Source organism: Biomphalaria glabrata, chromosome 6 (genome assembly GCF_947242115.1).
Source record: "Biomphalaria glabrata chromosome 6, xgBioGlab47.1, whole genome shotgun sequence".
NCBI classification, from domain to species: domain Eukaryota; kingdom Metazoa; phylum Mollusca; class Gastropoda; family Planorbidae; genus Biomphalaria; species Biomphalaria glabrata.
Window position 1 is genome coordinate 1,279,205 of NC_074716.1, and position 22,674 is coordinate 1,301,878.

A 22,674-nucleotide genomic window follows, 5' to 3' on the forward strand; every position below is an offset into this window, starting at 1 on the left:
AGCAACTTATGTGTGTCCTTGAAACTGTTTAGCAACTTAAGTGCGTCCTTGACATTGTTTAGCAACTTGAGTGCGTCCTTGACATTGTTTAGCAACTTGAGTGCGTCCTTGAAACTGTTTAGCAACTTGAGTGCAACATAAACATCTTAAATAATATGTGAATTCGTTTCTTATTTCGTTGAGTGGTGTGTCTCGGCTACCTGAGAGGACTCGAGTTTGAATCCCCCATATAGACTTAGAAATGTATATCCGAGCTGAGTTGTGTTTGCTGAGCGCATAAAGGCTACACAGAAAGATTTTCTAGTTTCTCCCCTCTCCAGTTCTCCCCTCTCCAGTTTCTCCCCTCACCAGTTTCTCCCCTCACCAGTTTCTCCCCTCTCCAGTTTCTCCCCTCTCCAGTTTCTCCCCTCTCCAGTTTCTCCCCTCACCAGTTTCTCCCCTCTCCAGTTTCTCCCCTCTCCAGTTTCTCCCCTCACCAGTTTCTCCCCTCTCCAGTTTCTCCCCTCACCAGTTTCTCCCCTCTCCAGTTTCTCCCCTCACCAGTTTCTCCCCTCTCCAGTTTCTCCCCTCTCCAGTTTCTCCCCTCACCAGTTTCTCCCCTCTCCAGTTTCTCCCCTCTCCAGATTCTCCCCTCTCCAGATTCTCCCCTCTTCAGTTTCTCCCCTCTTCAGTTTCTCCCCTCTTCAGATTTTCCCCTCTCCAGATTCTCCCCTCTCCAGATTCTCCCCTCTCCAGATTCTCCCTTCTTCAGATCAAAGAGATTGAGCCAGAGCGCAATGCTACGAGTACTATACAGGAACTATACAGATACCTAAAACCTACTCCGTGCCCTTAATCAACTAGTATTTTTTGCCGGTAACTTTCCCTCTTGAAATTTTCTTGAAGCATAATGAGTACGATGTTTAAAAATCTTGATTTAAAGGTAGATCCACATATAATCTAGTTACTGACTTATTGTGAAGATGTTTCTTTTTTTCAGGCCGATATGCTGTATGAAGGCATCAAACATCCAGAGTATACGATTCATATTCTTCTAAGTAAAGTATACGTTCTTCAGGTAGTGAAAATAATTAATAGTACTAGATTTATTTTTAAAACATAAAATTAGTAGAAAATTTGACCACGTATAATAATTAATATATCCAGATTTATATATAGGCTACTTTTTTTTAGCAGTGTTTCTGAAACTTTTACCGAAGGCTCCCCCATATTTAATTTCCCCGTTTAGACCTAGCGATCTATAAAGCAGATGATGTTTCTTCGGCCAACGGTTTGACCATAACACTAAGCCTCTCCTGTTCCTTTTTATTTTCAACTAGATCTAAATCACTTGACCACATAAAAAGTTGCCCTATTTTTTTAATCCTTATCTCCCCTTGGACAAGGTGAAGACAAAGACTCCAGTACGCACGAGTGATGGCGCTGGACGGTTTCGAGGAAACTACGACACACGGTGTGTCGCCACTGCACCGAGGACGTGGAAACAAGACACCACTTACTTTATGAATGTTGCTCTTCTGTTAGAAAGAAGATCTAAAAGAGAGAGAGAGAACTGGTTCGTGTGCGGTGTGCGGCATTTGGTCTGTCCTTGTACGGGGAAAAGGCGACCTTAAAACTTACTGACCGCTTCCTTGCACATGCTCTAAGGGAGTTCTCTCAGTCTCTCAGCATGGGTCACTACTAATGGGGTTTTCGAATCGGTTGCGCTGGTCTATGATGCCCGGGTACTCTGCCTCAACCTGGCACTCGGGTGGAAAACGATCGCTAGAGGAAGGGATTCGGCAAAATGTTGAAAATTTAACTTTTTAAAACCCCATCTGTCATATATCAGTTTTAGAACCCCTGTAATATTTGGTGACTAGTAGTCACTGAACTATTCCGTGCAGTTACCACGAGATTTTCTTGGTCGGAAGCTGACCACGAGGTGGACACCTCAGTTAACGGTGGACTCTTGTACAAGAGAGAGGAGCGTTGCTATCTCCTCGAGTAGAAAGTATAAGTAGATAGTGATTATTATCAAGTTATTCCTTTGGATGTATAATTTGTGATGGCTGAAGTCGCCAATATCTTTTGTGAATTATTATGTGAATAAAATCCATGTCTGCTACCAACGTGTCTATTAATGATACTAAATGTTGTGGTCGGAGAGTCCAGTATGTTAGTGTTCTCACGCACCTGCAAATCTAGTGCGTGTGAGAAAGTATTTAGTTAACAAGCCAGAGAACATTATAGTAGTACCAGAAGAGGTATCTACAACGCACAGAGACATTCGCGTCATCACGCCTATAACAAGAACCAGGCTGTGACACCATCCAATAAAATAAACGAGTCAGCAATGACAAATATTTCCATCAAACACAATTAACTTGTTGAAATCATAGAAGTAGTAAAAAAAAAACTTGACTAACAAAAACATCCGAGCACAGTGATCTTAGAATAAGCATCATTGACTTTGTTAATTACTGACAAATGACTACTGATTACTGATCAATGACTTTACTAATTTTGACCAATTACTGACCAATGACTTTACTAATTACTAAAAGCCGAAATCTTGAACCGTTTTCCTATTGTAGTGCCCCAATAATTTTTGGCACTGTTTTGTTTTACATGTTTCGTATGACCGCTCAGATGTTCTGAAGATAATTATATCCTATCCCAAATTGTAGTGTGTGCTGGTCTATTTCGCTGTTATTCTACTCTCTATTATTTTCTTTATTTTTTTTTCGGATAGAGAGGAATTTACATTTGTTTTCTCAAAATGTATTTATTTATTATTCTATCTATCTGGATAGCATGAATAATATGATCATCAATGAATCTATGTACACGCCCGCCATCTTGGAAACAAATGGCCGATACATAACATACCGCCATGAGCCCATCAACACGGAGACAAACAGAACAAACGAGACCGTAGAGGAGGAGTTCGAGTCAAAAGCAGGAAATTAAATTAGATCAATAAATAACAAAATGGACGAACTTGATTGTTGCTGCAGACATTTCTACCAATTCCGTTAAAGCTTGCTAATGTCTCACTGAAACATGGCTAAACGAAATTATTCCCGACACATCAGCAGACTCAAATGCGCTTCTTTTGTACAGATAAGACAGAACAGCAGATAGTGGCAAAACAAGAGGAGGAGGACTGGTCATTTATGTAGCCTAAATAAACAGTATTGCTGTGTCAACAATATTTCAATCAAAACTAAAGTGTGTACGACCAAAATTGAACTATTATGTATGAATCTCAGGTCATACTACCTGCCGAAAGAGTTTACACATGTCTTCGTCATACTTGTGTATATACCACCCACAGAACATATACTAGACATTGTATATGACCGTGAGACTATGTCACAGTCTTAGTTGACATTGCATGATCTAAAGTTCACGTCAGGTTAAGAGTTTAAAAGACACGTGGAATTCCTGATGTAGAAAACAGGAAGTAGAATGAATAAAGTTAGACTGAGATGTCAGTCAGTCAAGTTAAGCAGACAAGTGAAGTCAAGTGAGAAGTCAAGTGTTATTCTTTGGACCGAGTGGTCAAGTATATTTTGGTCCGGGATGGACAGTAGCGACTTAGACAAGTCTGTAGTAATTTCAGTTAGAAAGTAACTTGTGGGCAGTTGTTGCCAGTGGTCTTTTGAGACATGTATTAGCTAATCTATATTTCTACACAGTGTTACCCGCTGAGATGCGGACGTGATTTGTGACTAACATATTGGATACTTTTGATATCGCTGTTATGCGGATAGGATTGTTTATTAATTCTTGACTTGTAGCACTAACAAGGAGTGCAGTGTCTTATTATTATTATTATTATAGTAAAATAAACTATATGTTTGTCTGCTGAAACGGACTTAGGTCAGTTTGTACTATTTGTCTTGTCACGTGTCAAGAGCACCTCAGGAAGCAAGAACTCAGTATTACACGACATTCGCATTCTGCAACATTACGCCATTCAGCCTTTCATTGACAGACTAAAAGTCCTGATGCTGCCCGACTAGTTATGGGAGATTTCAATCATCTTTCGTTAGCCCAACACTTGCCAACATATACTCAATATGTTGATTATACTACAAGGCACGATAAAACCTTGGACATGTGTTATAGCAACATACAAATTGCCTACATATCTCGGTCGTTATTCCCCCTCGGAGACTGTCGGAGAGTCGAACCACACAATGATCCATCTTACACCTACTTACAAAACGGTTTAAAAAACAAAACAAAACCCAAAGTCCAGTCCATCCAGTCATGGTCTGACGACGCTGTTTTACAGCCACAAAGTTGTCTGGAGCAAAACAGATTGGGACATGTTTGTAAGCAACTGCCCAGACAGATGAACTTACCACAACTGTTAATTCGTACATCCAGTTCTGTGAAAACATGATTATACCAAAGAAGAAAATTAAAACATTCAGTAATAATAGACCTTGGATGACCAAAGAAATATAGGAAGCGATTCTATATGTTACGAATCTCACTATCCAGGCTCTCTGCAAACTGCACCATACACCACCAACTTAAAGAACTTGACAAGTCAGGGCTCCAAAATAACGTAAAGGTTTAATGTCCATAAATAACAGCCAATACTGTACAATTGGCAGCACGTAGAACAGTACAAATAGCTCTGCGATAACACCGTTCCGCCGTATCAAGTCTTGCACTGGCCTCTCCGTCTCGTTCCAGGCTTACACTGGGTTCAACAGTTCGGGACTGACTTCACACACTTGGGCTCGTTGTGTCGGACTCGATCACAGACCAAGATCAAGACGCCGTTCGTCTCAACTGTACTTGACAGTACTCCGCACTGAACCGTCGTAATGCTCCGTACAGGACCACACCGTTGAACTGTGCTGTAGTCGACCGTGTTCTGAACTCCTGTCGTGAACCCGCTTTCTGAACCTTGCTGTATTGAGCCCCTTTTCTCGACCGTCTTGACTGCGACACCTCCGCTCTTTATATAGGGTCCCTACTGGCCTTCTAGAACCGGACAGAACGCCCCTCGACGTTTCTAGGTGGTCAGATGACTATAACTCTCGTGACGCTCCTGAGCTCTGTTCACGTCGGCGATCCTTCCCGAACTGTCCTGTTGACCCTCGACTCGGCTGACAGTCGTAACTCGTCACGCTTGACCGCTCGTCTAGCGCTGGCCTGGGGCGATTTGCGTCGGCTGACTACACACACACCACTACCCCCATCTGTGCCACCACCAGGTTTATAACATATACAAAAAAAGAATGTTCAAGAGCAGTTCTTCTGAGTTCATCTCAGCCAAAAGAGCCCTTAAAAAGAAATTATTTCAAGGAAAAGAGAGATTCAAGGAAAAAATTGAAAGCTCTTTCAAGAAAAATAACTCTAAAGCTTGTTGGAGTGGCTTGAAACAAATTACTGGCTACGTACCTAATCGCGAACCAATGTGTGTCGCTGACAATAACAAATTTGCCAATGAATTAAATGATTTATACTGCCGGTTTGACTGCCACAACTTCGAAAAAGACCACAATGATTTATTGGCATCATTTGAAAACAGCAATATAAACGAGTCTCAAGAACTGTTTAATAAACAAGAAGTGACTAAAATATTTGAACAAGTAAACACCGCCAAAGTACCACGACATGATAAATTAAGTGGCAAACTTGTAAAGCTATGTGCGTAACAACTGGCTTATATCTTTTGTGCTAAATTCAACAAGTCCTGGCAAACGCACACAATTTCTTCCATTTGAAAGACATCTGAAATAATTCCAGTACCCAAAAAGAAGATCATTGCTTCCAACAACGACCTACGTCCCGTAGCACTTACATCAATTCCAATGAAGCGCCTGGAGAAAATGATTTTAAAACATCTACTGAAAGAAGTCGAAACATGTCTTGACCCGCACCAGTTCGTTTACAAACCGTCAAGAAGTACAGAAGATGCAATACTATTCATGCTGAATTATCTATACCATCATCTTGATACTATACTCAGAGACACTACGCCAGAGTATTATTCGTAGATTTTTCATCCGCATTCAACACCATTCAAACCATCCATGAAACAAAAACTATCTGAACTGAACGTTAGCAAAAACATACAAGCTTGGAGTCCAGATCTGCATATCAAACGCCCACAATATGTAAAAGTGAACGGGCATGTGTCAGGCACGAGAGAACTTAGCACTGGAGCGCCACAGGGGTGCGTCCTGTCACCAGTATTGTATACCATATACACAAATGACATTCACAGCCTGTCAGCTGACACTCCCATCATAAAATTTGCTGACGACACAGCAATCATTGGCCTTATTGCAGGTGACGAAAATATGTACCATTTAACAATTAACACTTTTTACCAATGGTGTATAGATAACTTATTGCAGGTGACGAAAATATGTACCATTCAACAATTAACACTTTTTACCAATGGTGTATAGATAACTTTTTAACTTTAAATGTTCAAAAAATTAAAGAAATGATTACTTATTTTAGGAAAAATAAAGGCCATATTGCAGAAATTCAGATACACAAACCAAGCCATAGAACAAGTACAAGAATATAAATATCTAGGTACAACCATCAACAACAAGCTGAAAGTGGACGCTATCATAACCTCTACACGAAAATTTACCAGCGACTCTTCTATCTCAGAAAGCTAAGAAAATTTAACATCGACAAAACAATAATCAAACTTTTCTACACAGCAACCATCAGCAGTCTAATTAACTTTGCCATCACCTGCTGGTATGGTAATACTTCACTGGCACAAAGACTTAGAGTAAATAGACTAACTCAAAAAGCATCGTATATCACTCAAATACAGCTACCATCTCTTGAAAAGCGTTTTCATGAAAGATGCTTTTCCAAAACACGATTCTTAAAGACAACCTGCACTTATTAAACCACTGTTACATAAGATCTGAACGGAGTGGTCTTCTCATTTCCATTAGGACTAAAACAGAAAGATTTAAAAAATTCCCTTATTCCAAATTTCGGTTAGAATGTTACAAGATCAGCTGTCGTCATCGAGAAGTACATTGAAGTCAAATTCATAATGTGCTGGTTGTGAATGTGTATATGTTTCAAAATGTTGCTCGAATTCTTCATCTATATTGTTATTGTACAGTATGGCTGCCTGGTCGTGCGGTTTGCACGCTGGACTGTCGTTCAGATTTATCGATGGTCACGGATTCAAACCCTGTCCGCTCCCATCCCCCGTCGTCCTGCGGGAGGTTTGGACTAGGAAGTAATTATCTTCAACTCTGAAGGAACATCCGAAACATGTACAACATTTTACAAAACAGTAGTTACGCTGAGGTGGTCAATTGTAGTCTTAACAGAATTTCCATTTGTTGGATCAATAAAAATTGTCTTATCTTATCTTATTTAATCTTATCTTGGACCAGAATGTCTACTTTTTCATTTGCCTTCGTTTTTAATGTGTTTGTTTAATGAAGAACCTTACCAATTGTTTGAATTATTATTTTTTTTTTTTTCGAATAAATACCTAATACAAAAGAGTAACTGATTTCTCCCCCAGACGGTCGCTTCTTCAAGTTTTATAGACAGGGACGCTAGTGACGATGAGATCTATGGAAACACAGCGTTACGTTATCTACGAGCATTTATTAAAGGCGCTGGGCGGAGCATCGTTGGCATTTATGATCACGTGATGTTGTTTACCGGGTAAGAAGTTTCCCTACATTTAATGGACCTCGTTCACCAATCGTAAACAAACAACATTTAGTCACGTGATCTTATTGAGAAAACAACGAAAAAAAACTGTCACGTGACAACCATCATGAAGTAAACATCAGATCGTAAATTATATAGAAGAGATAGAGCACCACGTAGCCCCGCCCCCCCCCCCCCCCCCAACAAACCTAAAAAAAAAAAAAAAAAAAAAAAAAAAAAGCCGCTAATAGTCTTGCGTGGTTGGTCCGTCCTTCGTTTAAGCCCCCTCCCCCCCCCCCCCCAAAAAAAAAAAAAAAAAAACCTAGACAGATATTTTAAAAATCTGATATTATGATATTTTAAATATTACAAAGTTCTAGTGCAATGGCTTTTTAAAAATCTTTTGTAAAAAATACTGCTACGAATGTCCACTATCCTGGCTCTCTGCAGACTGCACCACACGACACAACGAACTTAAGAACGTCACAACTCAGGCCGCACAATCGCTCTTATATAGGGTCTTAACTGGCCTTCTCGAACCTTCTTGACCACTACCAGTTGATCACTTCCGCCGTGACCTGCGTGCGTAATATTTACAACACTGGTCCTTGCCGAACTGGCGAGTATTGTCGCTGGTCACGGTTGACCGCTCGCCATGTGCTAGACTGGGGCGATTTGGGTAGGCTAAAAACACATACTGTTACGACCATCTGTGTCACCACCGAGTTTCAAACAATACCTTTTGTTTTTAAAGTTAATGATGCAAGGTTTTCTTTTTCGCATAAATATAGCCTACTCTTTTGAAAACAATTCATCAATCAAAGACACACAGATAAAGGCACATTTCTTATTCCATATGGAAGTTTGCACAAGTGCTCTCTCTTCCCTAGTGCTATTAGCGGATAGTATGGGCTGCCTTAATCAGTCAGGAAAAGCAACGACTTGGCATATTTCAAGTGACTTATAAACATGTATGACTAAATTGATACATAAATACGCCTAAAATGTAATCATCTTCTCTATTGAAGTAACGTTTGTAATTAATAAGAAAATTAATACATCCTTGCCCTTCCTAAGTCTTAGTACGACTGTGGTTCATCTCGTAGAACGATTGTGGTTCATCTCGTAGAACGACTGTGGTTCATCTCGTAGAACGACTGTGGTTCATCTCGTAGAACGACTGTGGTTCATCTCGTAGAACGACTGTGGTTCATCTCGTAGAACGACTGTGGTTCATCTATTAGAACGACTGTGGTTCATCTCGTAGAATGACTGTGGTTCATCTCGTAGAACGACAGTGGTTCATCTCGTAGAACGATTGTGGTTCATCTCGTAGAACGACAGTGGTTCATCTCGTAGAACGATTGTGGTTCATCTCGTAGAATGACTGGGGTTCATCTCGTAGAACGACAGTGGTTCATCTCGTAGTACAATAGTGGTTCATCTAGTAGAACGATTGTGGTTCATCTCGTAGAACGACTGTGGTTCATCTCGTAGAACGACTGTGGTTCATGTCGTAGAACGACTGGGGTTCATCTCGTAGAACGACTGTGGTTCATCTATTAGAACGACTGTGGTTCATCTCTTAGAATGACTGTGGTTCATCTCGTAGAACGACAGTGGTTCATCTCGTAGAACGATTGTGGTTCATCTCGTAGAACGACAGTGGTTCATCTCGTAGAACGATTGTGGTTCATCTCGTAGAATGACTGGGGTTCATTTCGTAGAACGACAGTGGTTCATCTCGTAGTACAACAGTGGTTCATCTAGTAGAACGATTGTGGTTCATCTCGTAGAACGACTGTGGTTCATCTCGTAGAACGACTGTGGTTCATGTCGTAGAACGACTGGGGTTCATCTCGTAGTACAACAGTGGTTCATCTAGTAGAACGGCTGTGGTTCATCTCGTAGAACGACTGTGGTTCGTGTCGTAGAACGACAGTGGTTCATCTCGTAGAACGACAGTGGTTCATCTCGTAGTACAGCAGTGGTTCATCTAGTAGAACGATTGTGGTTCATCTCGTAGAACGACTGTGGTTCATCTCGTAGAACGACTGTGGTTCATCTCTTAGAACGACTGTGGTTCATCTCGTAGAACAACAGTGGTTCATCTCGTAGAACGATTGTGGTTCATCTCGTATAACGACAGTGGTTCATCTCGTAGAACTATTGTGGTTCATCTCGTAGAACGACTATGGTTCATCTCGTAGAAAGACTGTGGTTCATCTCGTAGAATGACAGTGGTTCATCTCGTAGAACGACTGTGGTTCATCTCGTAGAATGACAGTGGTTCATCTCGTAGAATGACTGTGGTTCATCTCGTAGAACGACTGTGGTTCATCTCGTAGAACGACTGTGGTTCATCTCGTAGAACGACTGTGGTTCATCTCGTAGAACGACTGTGGTTCATCTATTAGAACGACTGAGGTTCATCTCTTAGAATTACTGTGGTTCATCTCGTAGAACGACAGTGGTTCATCTCTTAGAACGATTGTGGTTCATCTCGTAGAACGACAGTGGTTCATCTCGTAGAACTATTGTGGTTCATCTCGTAGAACGACTGGGTTCATCTCGTAGAACGATTGTGGTTCATCTCGTAGAACGACTGTGGTTCATCTCGTAGAACGACTGTGGTTCATCTCGTAGAACGACAGTGGTTCATCTCGTAGTACAACAGTGGTTCATCTAGTAGAACGATTGTGGTTCATCTCGTAGAACGACTGTGGTTCATCTCGTAGAACGACAGTGGTTCATCTCGTAGTACAACAGTGGTTCATCTAGTAGAACGATTGTGGTTCATCTCGTAGAACTATTGTGGTTCATCTCGTAGAACGACTGGGTTCATCTCGTAGAACGACAGTGGTTCATCTCGTAGTACAGCAGTGGTTCATCTAGTAGAACGATTGTGGTTCATCTCGTAGAACGACTGTGGTTCATCTCGTAGAACGACTGTGGTTCATCTCTTAGAACGACTGTGGTTCATCTCGTAGAACAACAGTGGTTCATCTCGTAGAACGATTGTGGTTCATCTCGTATAACGACAGTGGTTCATCTCGTAGAACTATTGTGGTTCATCTCGTAGAACGACTATGGTTCATCTCGTAGAAAGACTGTGGTTCATCTCGTAGAATGACAGTGGTTCATCTCGTAGAACGACTGTGGTTCATCTCGTAGAATGACAGTGGTTCATCTCGTAGAATGACTGTGGTTCATCTCGTAGAACGACTGTGGTTCATCTCGTAGAACGACTGTGGTTCATCTCGTAGAACGACTGTGGTTCATCTCGTAGAACGACTGTGGTTCATCTATTAGAACGACTGTGGTTCATCTCTTAGAATGACTGTGGTTCATCTCGTAGAACGACAGTGGTTCATCTCTTAGAACGATTGTGGCTCATCTCGTAGAACGACAGTGGTTCATCTCGTAGAACTATTGTGGTTCATCTCGTAGAACGACTGGGTTCATCTCGTAGAACGATTGTGGTTCATCTCGTAGAACGACTGTGGTTCATCTCGTAGAACGACTGTGGTTCATCTCGTAGAACGACAGTGGTTCATCTCGTAGTACAACAGTGGTTCATCTAGTAGAACGATTGTGGTTCATCTCGTAGAACGACTGTGGTTCATCTCATAGAACGACAGTGGTTCATCTCGTAGTACAACAGTGGTTCATCTAGTAGAACGATTGTGGTTCATCTCGTAGAACTATTGTGGTTCATCTCGTAGAACGACTGGGTTCATCTCGTAGAACGACAGTGGTTCATCTCGTAGTACAACAGTGGTTCATCTAGTAGAACGATTGTGGTTCATCTCGTAGAACGACTGTGGTTCATCTCGTAGAACGACTGTGGTTCGTGTCGTAGAACGACAGTGGTTCATCTCGTAGAACGACAGTGGTTTATCTCGTAGTATAGCAGTGGTTCATCTAGTAGAACGATTGTGGTTCATCTCGTAGAACGACTGTGGTTCATCTCGTAGAACGACTGTGGTTCATCTCTTAGAACGACTGTGGTTCATCTCGTAGAACAACAGTGGTTCATCTCGTAGAACGATTGTGGTTCATCTCGTATAACGACAGTGGTTCATCTCGTAGAACTATTGTGGTTCATCTCGTAGAACGACTATGGTTCATCTCGTAGAAAGACTGTGGTTCATCTCGTAGGACGACTGTGGTTCATCTCGTAGAATGACAGTGGTTCATCTCGTAGAATGACTGTGGTTCATCTCGTAGAACGACTGTGGTTCATCTCGTAGAACGACTGTGGTTCATCTCGTAGAACGACAGTGGTTCATTTCGTAGTACAACAGTGGTTCATCTAGTAGAACGATTGTGGTTCATCTCGTAGAACGACTGTGGTTCATCTCATAGAACGACAGTGGTTCATCTCGTAGTACAACAGTGGTTCATCTAGTAGAACGATTGTGGTTCATCTCGTAGAACTATTGTGGTTCATCTCGTAGAACGACTGGGTTCATCTCGTAGAACGACAGTGGTTCATCTCGTAGTACAACAGTGGTTCATCTAGTAGAACGATTGTGGTTCATCTCGTAGAACGACAGTGGTTCATCTCGTAGTACAACAGTGGTTCATCTAGTAGAACGATTGTGGTTCATCTCGTAGAACGACTGTGGTTCATCTCATAGAACGACAGTGGTTCATCTCGTAGTACAACAGTGGTTCATCTAGTAGAACGATTGTGGTTCATCTCGTAGAACTATTGTGGTTCATCTCGTAGAACGACTGGGTTCATCTCGTAGAACGACAGTGGTTCATCTCGTAGTACAACAGTGGTTCATCTAGTAGAACGATTGTGGTTCATCTCGTAGAACGACTGTGGTTCATCTCGTAGAACGACTGTGGTTCGTGTCGTAGAACGACAGTGGTTCATCTCGTAGAACGACAGTGGTTCATCTCGTAGAACGACAGTGGTTCATCTCACTGCTGACACCTATTCTCGAGAGACATTCGGTTATTTCTATGATGATGAATACATGAATGTAAGGGAAATTATATAAAGGAAAAAAATATTTTTTTGTATATGCCGATTAACATTTATCCACAAAATTTAGTTATTTGTTGAAAAAAAAATGTTATATATTACATTTGGTTTTCCTGATCAGCATCCCACTGATCTTGGAATCTGAACATAATTCTGTTGGCTCCAGACCTTGATGAGTTTCCTAGTATTCGATTTCGCACTTGAGTCTCAGCTTTTGTTAAACGCTTGAGTGCAGGATTCGCGTTGATATCTTTAAGATTGTGATAGTTCACAGTAATCGTAGGCTTCTTGTCGTGGGATCTACATTCGTAGGAATTGCTATCACAGACAACGCTAATATCACCAGCGTCTCGGTTAAGTCTCTTTTTGACATGGTAGCCAACATGGTACCTATTGATTGTCTTGTGAAACATTGTACCTATTAGTTCATCTGTCTTGTTAAACATGGTTTCTGTCAGTTCGTATGTCTTTTAAGTATGGTTCTTAACAGTTCATCTATCTATTATGGAGCATGGTACATATTGATTCATCTGTTTATGGAGCATGGTACCTATTAATTCATCTGTTTATTGAGCATGGTACCTATTGATTCATCTGTTTATTGAGCATGGTACCTATTGATTCATCTGTTTATTGAGCATGGTACCTATTGATTCATCTGTCTTATTGAGCATGGTACCTATTGATTCATCTGTCTTATTGAGCATGTTACCTATTGATTCATCTGTCTTATTGAGCATGGTACCTATTGATTCACCTGTTTATTGAGCATGGTACCTATTGATTCATCTGTTTATGGAGCATGGTACCTATTGATTCATCTGTCTTATTGAGCATGGTACCTATTGATTCATCTGTTTATTGAGCATGGTACCTATTGATTCACCTGTTTATTGAGCATGGTACCTATTGATTCATCTGTTTATGGAGCATGGTACCTATTGATTCATCTGTTTATGGAGCATGGTACCTATTGATTCATCTGTCTTATTGAGCATGTTACCTATTGATTCATCTGTCTTATTGAGCATGGTACCTATTGATTCATCTGTTTATTGAGCATGGTACCTATTGATTCATCTGTTTATGGAGCATGGTACCTATTGATTCATCTGTCTTATTGAGCATGTTACCTATTGATTCATCTGTCTTATTGAGCATGGTACCTATTGATTCATCTGTTTATTGAGCATGGTACCTATTGATTCATCTGTCTTATTGAGCATGTTACCTATTGATTCATCTGTCTTATTGAGCATGGTACCTATTGATTCATCTGTTTATTGAGCATGGTATCTATTGATTCACCTGTTTATTGAGCATGGTACCTATTGATTCATCTGTTTATGGAGCATGGTACCTATTGATTCATCTGTTTATGGAGCATGGTACCTATTGATTCATCTGTCTTATTGAGCATGTTACCTATTGATTCATCTGTCTTATTGAGCATGGTACCTATTGATTCATCTGTTTATTGAGCATGGTACCTATTGATTCATCTGTTTATTGAGCATGGTACCTATTGATTCATCTGTCTTATTGAGCATGGCACCTATTGATTCATCTGTTTATTGAGCATGGTACCTATTGATTCACCTGTTTATTGAGCATGGTACCTATTTATTTTTCTGTTTTATTGAGCATGGTACCTATTGATTCATTTGTTTTATTGAGCATGGTACCTATTGATTCATCTGTTTTATTGAGCATGGTACCTATTGATTCATCTGTTTATTGAGCATGGTACCTATTGATTCATCTGTTTTATTGAGCATGGTACCTATTGATTCATCTGTTTTATTGAGCATGGTACCTATTGATTCATCTGTCTTATTGAGCACGGTACCTATTGATTCATCTGTTTTATTGAGCATGGCACCTATTGATTTTTCTGTATTGTTAAGCATGGTACTTATTGATTCATCTGTCTTATTAAGCATGGTACCTATAGGTTCACCTGCCTTGCTAAGCATAGTACATTTATCCATATCTCAAGTTAAATTTCAACTATGGTACAGATCTGTTCGTTAGATCTGTTCAATGACCTTGTTCAAAATGATGCTTGGTTGATCTGTCCAGGTCTTCTTAATCTTCCACCAGAGCTAGCTGGAGACATTTTTTTTAAAGAGTTTCCTTGTTTCTTATCTTATATAATACAGACGTTACTTCAAAAAAGAAGATGATTACGTCCTACGCGTCATGCATTTAGTCATGCATATTAACAAATGACTTAAATTCTGCCAAGTCACTGGTTTTCCTGACTAGCTCAGGCAACACATTCCATGCTCTAATAGCACTAGGGAAGAAGGAGTATTTGTACAAATTTGTCCTAGCATATGGGACGAGGAATGTGCCTTTGTCTTTGTGTCTTTCAGAGTATTTTATTAAATTTTGTTTTTGTATTTGAAGATTATGGTTCAGTGTTTTATGTATGATTGCTACTTTACTTTTGAGCCTTCTGTCCTGAAGGCTTTCTTTTAAAGCATTTCAGTCTTTGTCATCGTATTTATTGTTTCAGCACTTTGAATTCAAGTTCGTGGATCATTTTCATAAAAGCCATAGAAAATTCTACTTTAAGACACCAATGTTGCATCTCTTTTGATCAAGCTCTCAGCAAACACTGCTCAACACAAAACAAACAACTTATGAACTTGAGCACTCCCCTTTCAAATAATGTTTGACTTCTTTTACTGCGTGTAATACTGAAGTACTTTACGAGAAGCAACACAAAACGACTGACTGTAATCGCTGGACTGAACTAGTTTCTCTGTCTCGTCCTACACTCTCGTTCTACTTTACTCGGGGTTTCACTGAACTGACGTCACTGAGGGGTGAATGTACGAAACTAAATTGTCTCTCTGACCTACTCGTTCTTTTTTTGATTGGTCTACCAAAGCAATCTTGAAAAATCACAAAAACGCCAGTCCTTTCTACAAGATCTCATGACCTGATCACGTGATATTCAGGTGCATTATTCATATCACTATAATCCACCCTCGCAAAAACTCTCCTAGCACCAGTACGGCGGACCAGCACCTTTCTCACCTTTTTCAAAGTGGGGAAAATTATTACTTTTCTGGTATTTTAACGTTTATTATTAATTTATTAGTAATTTAAAGTTAGGCAATCCATCATTGAGTACCGGCACCTATTTTTTTTTTTTTTTACAAAAAAGTACTGCATATAGGGTTAGGGTCGACTTGATCCGAGATTGAGCTAAAGAGTGTACAAACTTTTCACAAGGCAGACAGAATGAGTTGATTTTAAGCTTGGTAAAAATAGAGTCATTTAAATTCAGTTTAGTACATTTAACATTAATAACGAACAATTTCGTATCCATTCTTTTCATTACAGTTATGACCTCTTTACATTGGACGGTAATAATAATAAACAAGATACCTTAGGTAAGTGCTCTCTTTTCGGGTTAATGTCTTTTGACAGTACTTCAAAATGATAGGCCTACCTCAGCTCATGATCACACTTCCTTCCAGAATCTTGTTTGACAATTGATTTGTTACAACAGCTTCATATGTTTTTTTTTAAATTTAATGGTTTTTTTTTTTTACGAACCAGATACGATGTGAGTGTATGTATTATACGCTTAACACTTTTTTAAAAAATGTAAACTGTTTCACATGTTTTGGATGTTTCTTCAGAGTTGAAGATAATTTACTTCCTAGTCCAAACCTCCCGCAGGAGGACGGGGGATGGTAGCGGGCAGGGTAGAAACCCTGGACCATCGAGACAACGGAACGACAGTCCGGCGAGCATACCGCACGAGCAGGCAGCCATGTAGTGGGAAACTAGGTCGTAACGCTGAGGTCATATTTTAAAAGTATTTCCTTTTTCTTACTAAAAGTTCTCAATGTCTTCGTCTCTTTGTTTTGACTGATGACTTCATTAGACCGTGATTCAAGATTCGCAGTGAAATAACAAATCGAACAAGTAAAATTTAAGTTGTTTTTAAATGAAGTCTTCACTAATGAAGCCGTTTGATGGTCTATGATTTCTCATTTAATCAATTTCCTGTAATCCTTATCATTGGAACGAGTCTTTCTTCTAAGTCTAAGCTTTACACATTCAAGTTCTTCTATTCACAATTCAGCTCAAGATTTCTACTTTGAGCTTGTGTGCAAGATGTTCATGAACGTCTATTTTATGTTGTTCATTTACGTGTCCTCTTTAGTGTTCACTTTTTAAAGCTGGTCAGACACCTTGAGTTATCACTTTTCTTGCCTCCAGTGCCGGCCTTAGATAAATCGAGGCCCTAGGGGAACTGCATTTGGTGGCCCTAAATGAAATGTGAACTACTGGCTCGAATTGCACAGTTCATGGCAGCACTTTTAAAACATAAAATAATATGGAAAGACAAAGGCTTAGCTCTCGCCACCAAAAACAGACTGATGCGCTCCCTGGTCATGGCCACATTTTTATATGCTTGTGAGTCTTGGACGCTGACTGCAGAGCTAGAGAGGAGAATCCTAGCAATGGAATCGAGATGCTACAGAAGGATCCTAGGTATCACATTCAAAGACCGCATCACAAACCAAGAGATTGGAGACAGGGTTACTGCAGCGATTGGACCCCATGATGACCTGCTGACTATTGTAAAACAAAACGCAAGCTATGGCAATATTATGGCAATATTACAATATCTTCGGGGCTCGCAAAGACCTTCCTTCAGGAAACAGTACCAGGAAAAAAAAAGAGTCAGACAGGGAAAGCGATGGGAGGACAACAGAAACGAATGGACGGGCCTGCCATTGAAAGAGGTTCTAACTGAGGCAAAAAAACAGAGAGGAATGGAGAAAGACGGTCGACGAATCTTGCATGGTGCCCCAACGGTCCAACAGACTAAGGCATAGGTAAAGGTAAATGGGAAAAAAAAAAGCGAAAAAAAAATTAAAGCATTGTCTTCGATTCCGAAGATTAAAATAATTCGACTACGAAACCCAGTCGCAACCTTCATATTTTGTTACATCTAGTGTCGACCAAGCCTTTTTTTTTGTAGAGTGTTATTGAGTCATAGATAGATTTAGGAAATTTAATAAGTAGCAATATCGGAACCAAACGTGTAGTCTGACAAAGACAGAAAGTACAAGACTAAAGATGCTCTAAGAATAGTGACAAGAGAGACGCTCAAGTTAGTAGAGCGGAAGTCATTTGTCCATGTAAATACATCTGTTCAACTTATTAACAATCGTTTTATCCCTTGAGAGCGCCTGAGAAGCCAAGCATGAGGATTGAGTGATCTAAATTGGAGCATAACTGTCTTATTAAGTTTCCTTTTCGTATTCGGCTCCTGTGGGTTAGGCCATCTTCTGCCAGATTATTTCCTTTATGGGGGAAATGGAACTTAATTTTACTGTAATATTTGATAACTATTCAGTAGTATTATTCTAATATTATTATTTGAAATAGGTAAAATAACACTCATGATATTCACAATTTACTTATCAACTTAGCATGAACAATCACTTGTTTACAAATCTGAAAGATCATATGCAAAACCATATCCAGAACAAAACCTAAACCTATGTTCTAATAACCGAATCCTAATTTCTCTCAGGGATTGCTTATAATGACGAAATGTGCCTAACAAACGGAGGAAGCTCTTCTGTGATAGAAGACCGCAAAGGCTATTCTACCTCTACTATAGATACGGTAGCACATGAACTGGCTCATGGGTAATCCTTTGCTATTTACTTTGTTGGAAGGAATTTATTATTCTACGTTATTTATTATATGAATTGTACAAGCATTAAACACCTGCTAACGTCCATATATATTATATCTAGACTGGACATGGAGATATTTCAACACAGCAAAAAATGTAGTTAAATTTTTTTTAAGTTGAAACAAGGCGTTGTTTTCTAAAGCAGTTATAATAAAGTTATAAAGTAGTTGTTTTTTACACCCTAACCTATCATACCTATGTAACATAATTAAATGTTTACATCTAGATCTAGTAATTGAACATCTAGTCTCATAAATATTAATTTGCAATTTTTAGATACATAATCTAGAAAGATCTAGGTAATCAATATATTTAAATGTACATAAGATGACTTAATTCAATAGACGTGAATTTTTTAGATCGAGGATATTTGAAACAATATCTTAATGGAAACTAACAGAAAATGGCTTTATTTGATGAATTTGCCTGAATATATAGTCCTGTGATTAATATATATATATATATATATATATATATATATATAACAACATTCTTATAAAAGTAAAATTCCCCTTTCAGACCTTGCGATCTGAATAGATGATGTTAAGGTCATCTGTTTATTTGGCCAAAGTTAACGAGCAGGGTGTCATGTGGCCAGCACAACGACCTACATCTTTGCTTTCCCCCAACCAAAGTCAGTTACCTATTAGATTTGATTACACTTAGAGGCGCCCTAAAAATACCGAAATTCAAAATCTCAGTCTTCATCGAGATTCAAACCCAGGTCCCCAAGACTAGGAAGCCAAGCGCTTAACCACTCAACAACCGCGTCTACCTTTTTTGACTTATAAACAAATGAACTACTAGCGGAAATAAAGGAGGTTTGCTACATAGATTAAATGATACGCTGAGCGATAGTGTTGAAAGTTTTATTTCGTTGGATACATCAGCTGTGGGGAGAGGGGGAACTGCTGTGGGAGAGGGGGAACTGCTCTGGGGAGAGGGGGAACTGCTGTGGGGAGAGGGGAAAATGCTGTGGGAGAGGGGGAACTGCTGTGGGAGAGGGGGAACTGCTGTGGGAGAGGGGGAACTGCTGTGGGGAGAGGGGAACTGCTTTTGGGAGAGGGGGAACTGCTGTAGGAGAGGGGGAACTGCTGTGGGGAGAGGGGAACTGCTTTTGGGAGAGGGGGAACTGCTGTAAGAGAGGGGGAACTGCTGTGGGGAGAGGGGAACTGCTTTTGGGAGAGGGGGAACTGCTGTAAGAGAGGGGGAACTGCTGTGGGGAGAGGGGAACTGCTTTTGGGAGAGGGGGAACTGCTGTAAGAGAGGGGGAACTGCTGTGGGGAGAGGGGAACTGCTTTTGGGAGAGGGGGAACTGCTGTGTGGGTGACATCGTTACAACTAAAGCTAATGACCAGGCATTCATTATCATTTTTAGGAGTTGATTCATAGTCGCAATTCCCTGTCCTTGACATTATTTAGCTTGTCGTGAAATTCTTCAATAAAGAATTTTGCTCGTTCTTTAATTCACCATCCTGGGCAGTATTAGATTCGAGTGAATGCCTCCTGTAGGTTGTGGCGGGCAGGAGACTTTGGAGCGGATAGTATACAACAAGGCTGCCAACTGAGTGAGGAGCAGACGGACTTTCTTAAACAACCGTATTATGAGATTTAACTTGTGAATACATTTTCTATTTTGCAGCCTCTCAGCCCGTCACGACGGAGATAACAATCCCTGCAACCCTTCAGAGAGATACATTATGGGTTCTCCTGAATCGGTAAAAAAGCCTGGGAATGAGTATAATCCATGGCGGTTCTCTCCCTGCAGCGTCAGTTACTTTACCAGCTTTTTGAAGGAAACGTTGAAATCCAGGTTGGTTACTACATTGTGATGAAAACATTTGTTGTTGTTTCAACTAAAGATCTACTTGTATCTGTTGAATTCCGGTGGCGTCGAAGACAGACGGGGACGGCGAAGAGAAAATCTAAAATCCACCACAGGAGGGAAATGGTTATGTCTGCGCTGGATGTGGCAAAGTATGTAGATCGCAGATGGGGCTGTGTGGCCACGGGGGAATACTGCATTCCTTATTAATCTTCAGACTCGAAGACACGCCTTATTATTTATCTTATCTTATCTTATATAATACAGACGTTACGTCAAAAAAGAAGATGATTACGTCCTACGCGTCATGCATTTAGTCATGCATGTTAACCAATGACTTAAATTCTGCCAAGTCACTGGTTTTCCTGGCTAGCTCAGGCAACCCATTCCATGCTGTAATAGCACTAGGGAAGAAGGAGTATTTGTACAAATTTGTCCTAGCATATGGGACGAGGAATGTGCCTTTGTCTTTGTGTCTTTCAGAGTATTTTATTAAATTTTGTTTTTGTATTTGAAGATTATGGTTCAGTGTTTTATGTATGATTGCTACTTTACTTTTGAGCCTTCTGTCCTGAAGGCTTTCTAAATTGAGTGATTTTACTAAAGGTGTTACTCTAGTCAAATGTGAATATTCGTTTGTTATGAATCTCACTGCTCTATTTACAAAGCTTATATCAACTCCCTCTGTCTGTCTAGTAAAACGTTTGAACATGTTATTTCTCCCGTACTCAATCTCGGAAAAAAAAATGAAATTTTGCACAATTATTTATTTTACATGCTAGCACAATAATAATAATAATAATAAAATAACCAATTGTTAATTAATTATTGTTAATCAATTATATTGTTTGGTATCTTGAACAAGGGAAAGAAATTTCACTTGACTGATAAGCTGAATTAGTCCTCTTTATTATTTGTAGAACGAAAATTTTGTAAATTACTATAAAATCCATTTTCATAGACAGCTCTCAGGCAGAGGGGTTACCGTATTGGCTTGAGAAGGCAGAGGAGGCCTTGGCCCTTGAGATTGAACTCAGACCGCTTACTTTTTTTTTTTACAAGTACATTTAAAAGCGATCACCCAGGTACTCCCTTCTTTCTCCACACAACCCCTTTCCAATTGGTACTTACAGGTGATAGGATCATAGCGAATCGGAAAAGCTAAAAGCTAAACAAAAAAAACAGTTGGTAAAAATATTTCTAAACGCGCACATTCATTATAGTTTGTCTAAAATCCAGATTTAATCCAAATTTAATTATATGACTAATCCAATCTAATTGTTAGTTGTGTTTAAGTTTGAGTCTGTTTTTACAATTATATAAGGTGAAAAACTAACATTTTAGAATAGTACTAGTCGACCGGCGGCGTAGCATACGCCGCTATTTTGCAGTGCCGGCCTTAGGCCACTGCAACCTATGCGACCGCAGTGGGCCCCGCACTTTCAAAGGACCCGCGCTAATTCAAGGTGTATAAATAATTAAATTAAACCTTTTTATAACTTAATTAAACCTTTTTATAACTTAAAACAGATTTCCCGCGCCTTCCTGTCGATTTACCAGGAGCTCCTGGAAATCTGCCGAAATTGCAAAATATACGAAAAAGTCCTTAAAATATATGGAAATATATAGACAAAAATTGTCATTTTGGGATGTCATTCAATATGGAAAACGCCAATCCTACGCATGATAAATAAAAACGGCATTATGCATTAGCTGTAATTGTGTAATCTGGTGAAAGAAGCTTCTCGTGCCTCAAACTAATGAAGAATTACTTGACACTTGACGTCAACAATTCTCAAAGATAGTTTGAAACATTTGGTAATTCTTGCTATTGAACTATGTAGGAAACAGAATTATTATGATATACTGTATGTTTTTGCTACACGCAAGACTCGTAATATAATTCTGTACGTAGTAACGAATGAATAAAATACATAGATGAATTTATTTTCTAATACAAACTCTTAAATTTCACTTATTATCCGTATCCCTACCCAAACTTGGCCCCGCGAAATCCGTTTCCTATAGGACTCCACAATGGTTAAGTCCGGCCCTGCTATTTAGTGACAGATTCCGATAGGGCTGAACATCCTGTCATTATGTGTTCAATTGACTCACCCACATTTTCACATTTTCGGCATTTGTCAACAATATTGACTTTTGGGGTATGTTTCTCGTAATTTTCTGTCCTGTATTGCTGTAACAAAGGCTTCAGTTTCAGAGTAGACCTGCTTTGAGCCATGCTAAGGAAGCAGCCTTGTCTAGGTTGTCCATGTCTAATAAAGCCGGGAATTTTTTTTCTTCCCATTGGTGAATCTCATGCACTACATCTTCCAGACCAACATTAACATCAACATTGTGTAGGTTCAGAGGGGCGCATCGGGGTCGTATTTCCGTAGGAAGGAAACTAGTTCATTGCTGGAGGCGTGCAGTTTTGATCGTATTTTT

The 22,674-nt window shown here is 39.8% G+C and overlaps 1 protein-coding gene across 1 annotated transcript in view; it reads left to right on the forward strand.

Annotated features, from left to right (window-relative positions):
* LOC106055099 (uncharacterized) overlaps nt 1-22,674 on the forward strand; it is a 124,360-nt gene that overhangs the window by 71,322 nt on the left and 30,364 nt on the right. The window contains exons 16-20 of the mRNA XM_056032443.1: nt 980-1,057; nt 7,529-7,674; nt 16,019-16,068; nt 18,234-18,351; nt 20,044-20,214. Coding sequence (XP_055888418.1) covers nt 980-1,057; nt 7,529-7,674; nt 16,019-16,068; nt 18,234-18,351; nt 20,044-20,214 — 563 coding nt within the window. The remainder of the gene's footprint in view (nt 1-979; nt 1,058-7,528; nt 7,675-16,018; nt 16,069-18,233; nt 18,352-20,043; nt 20,215-22,674) is intronic.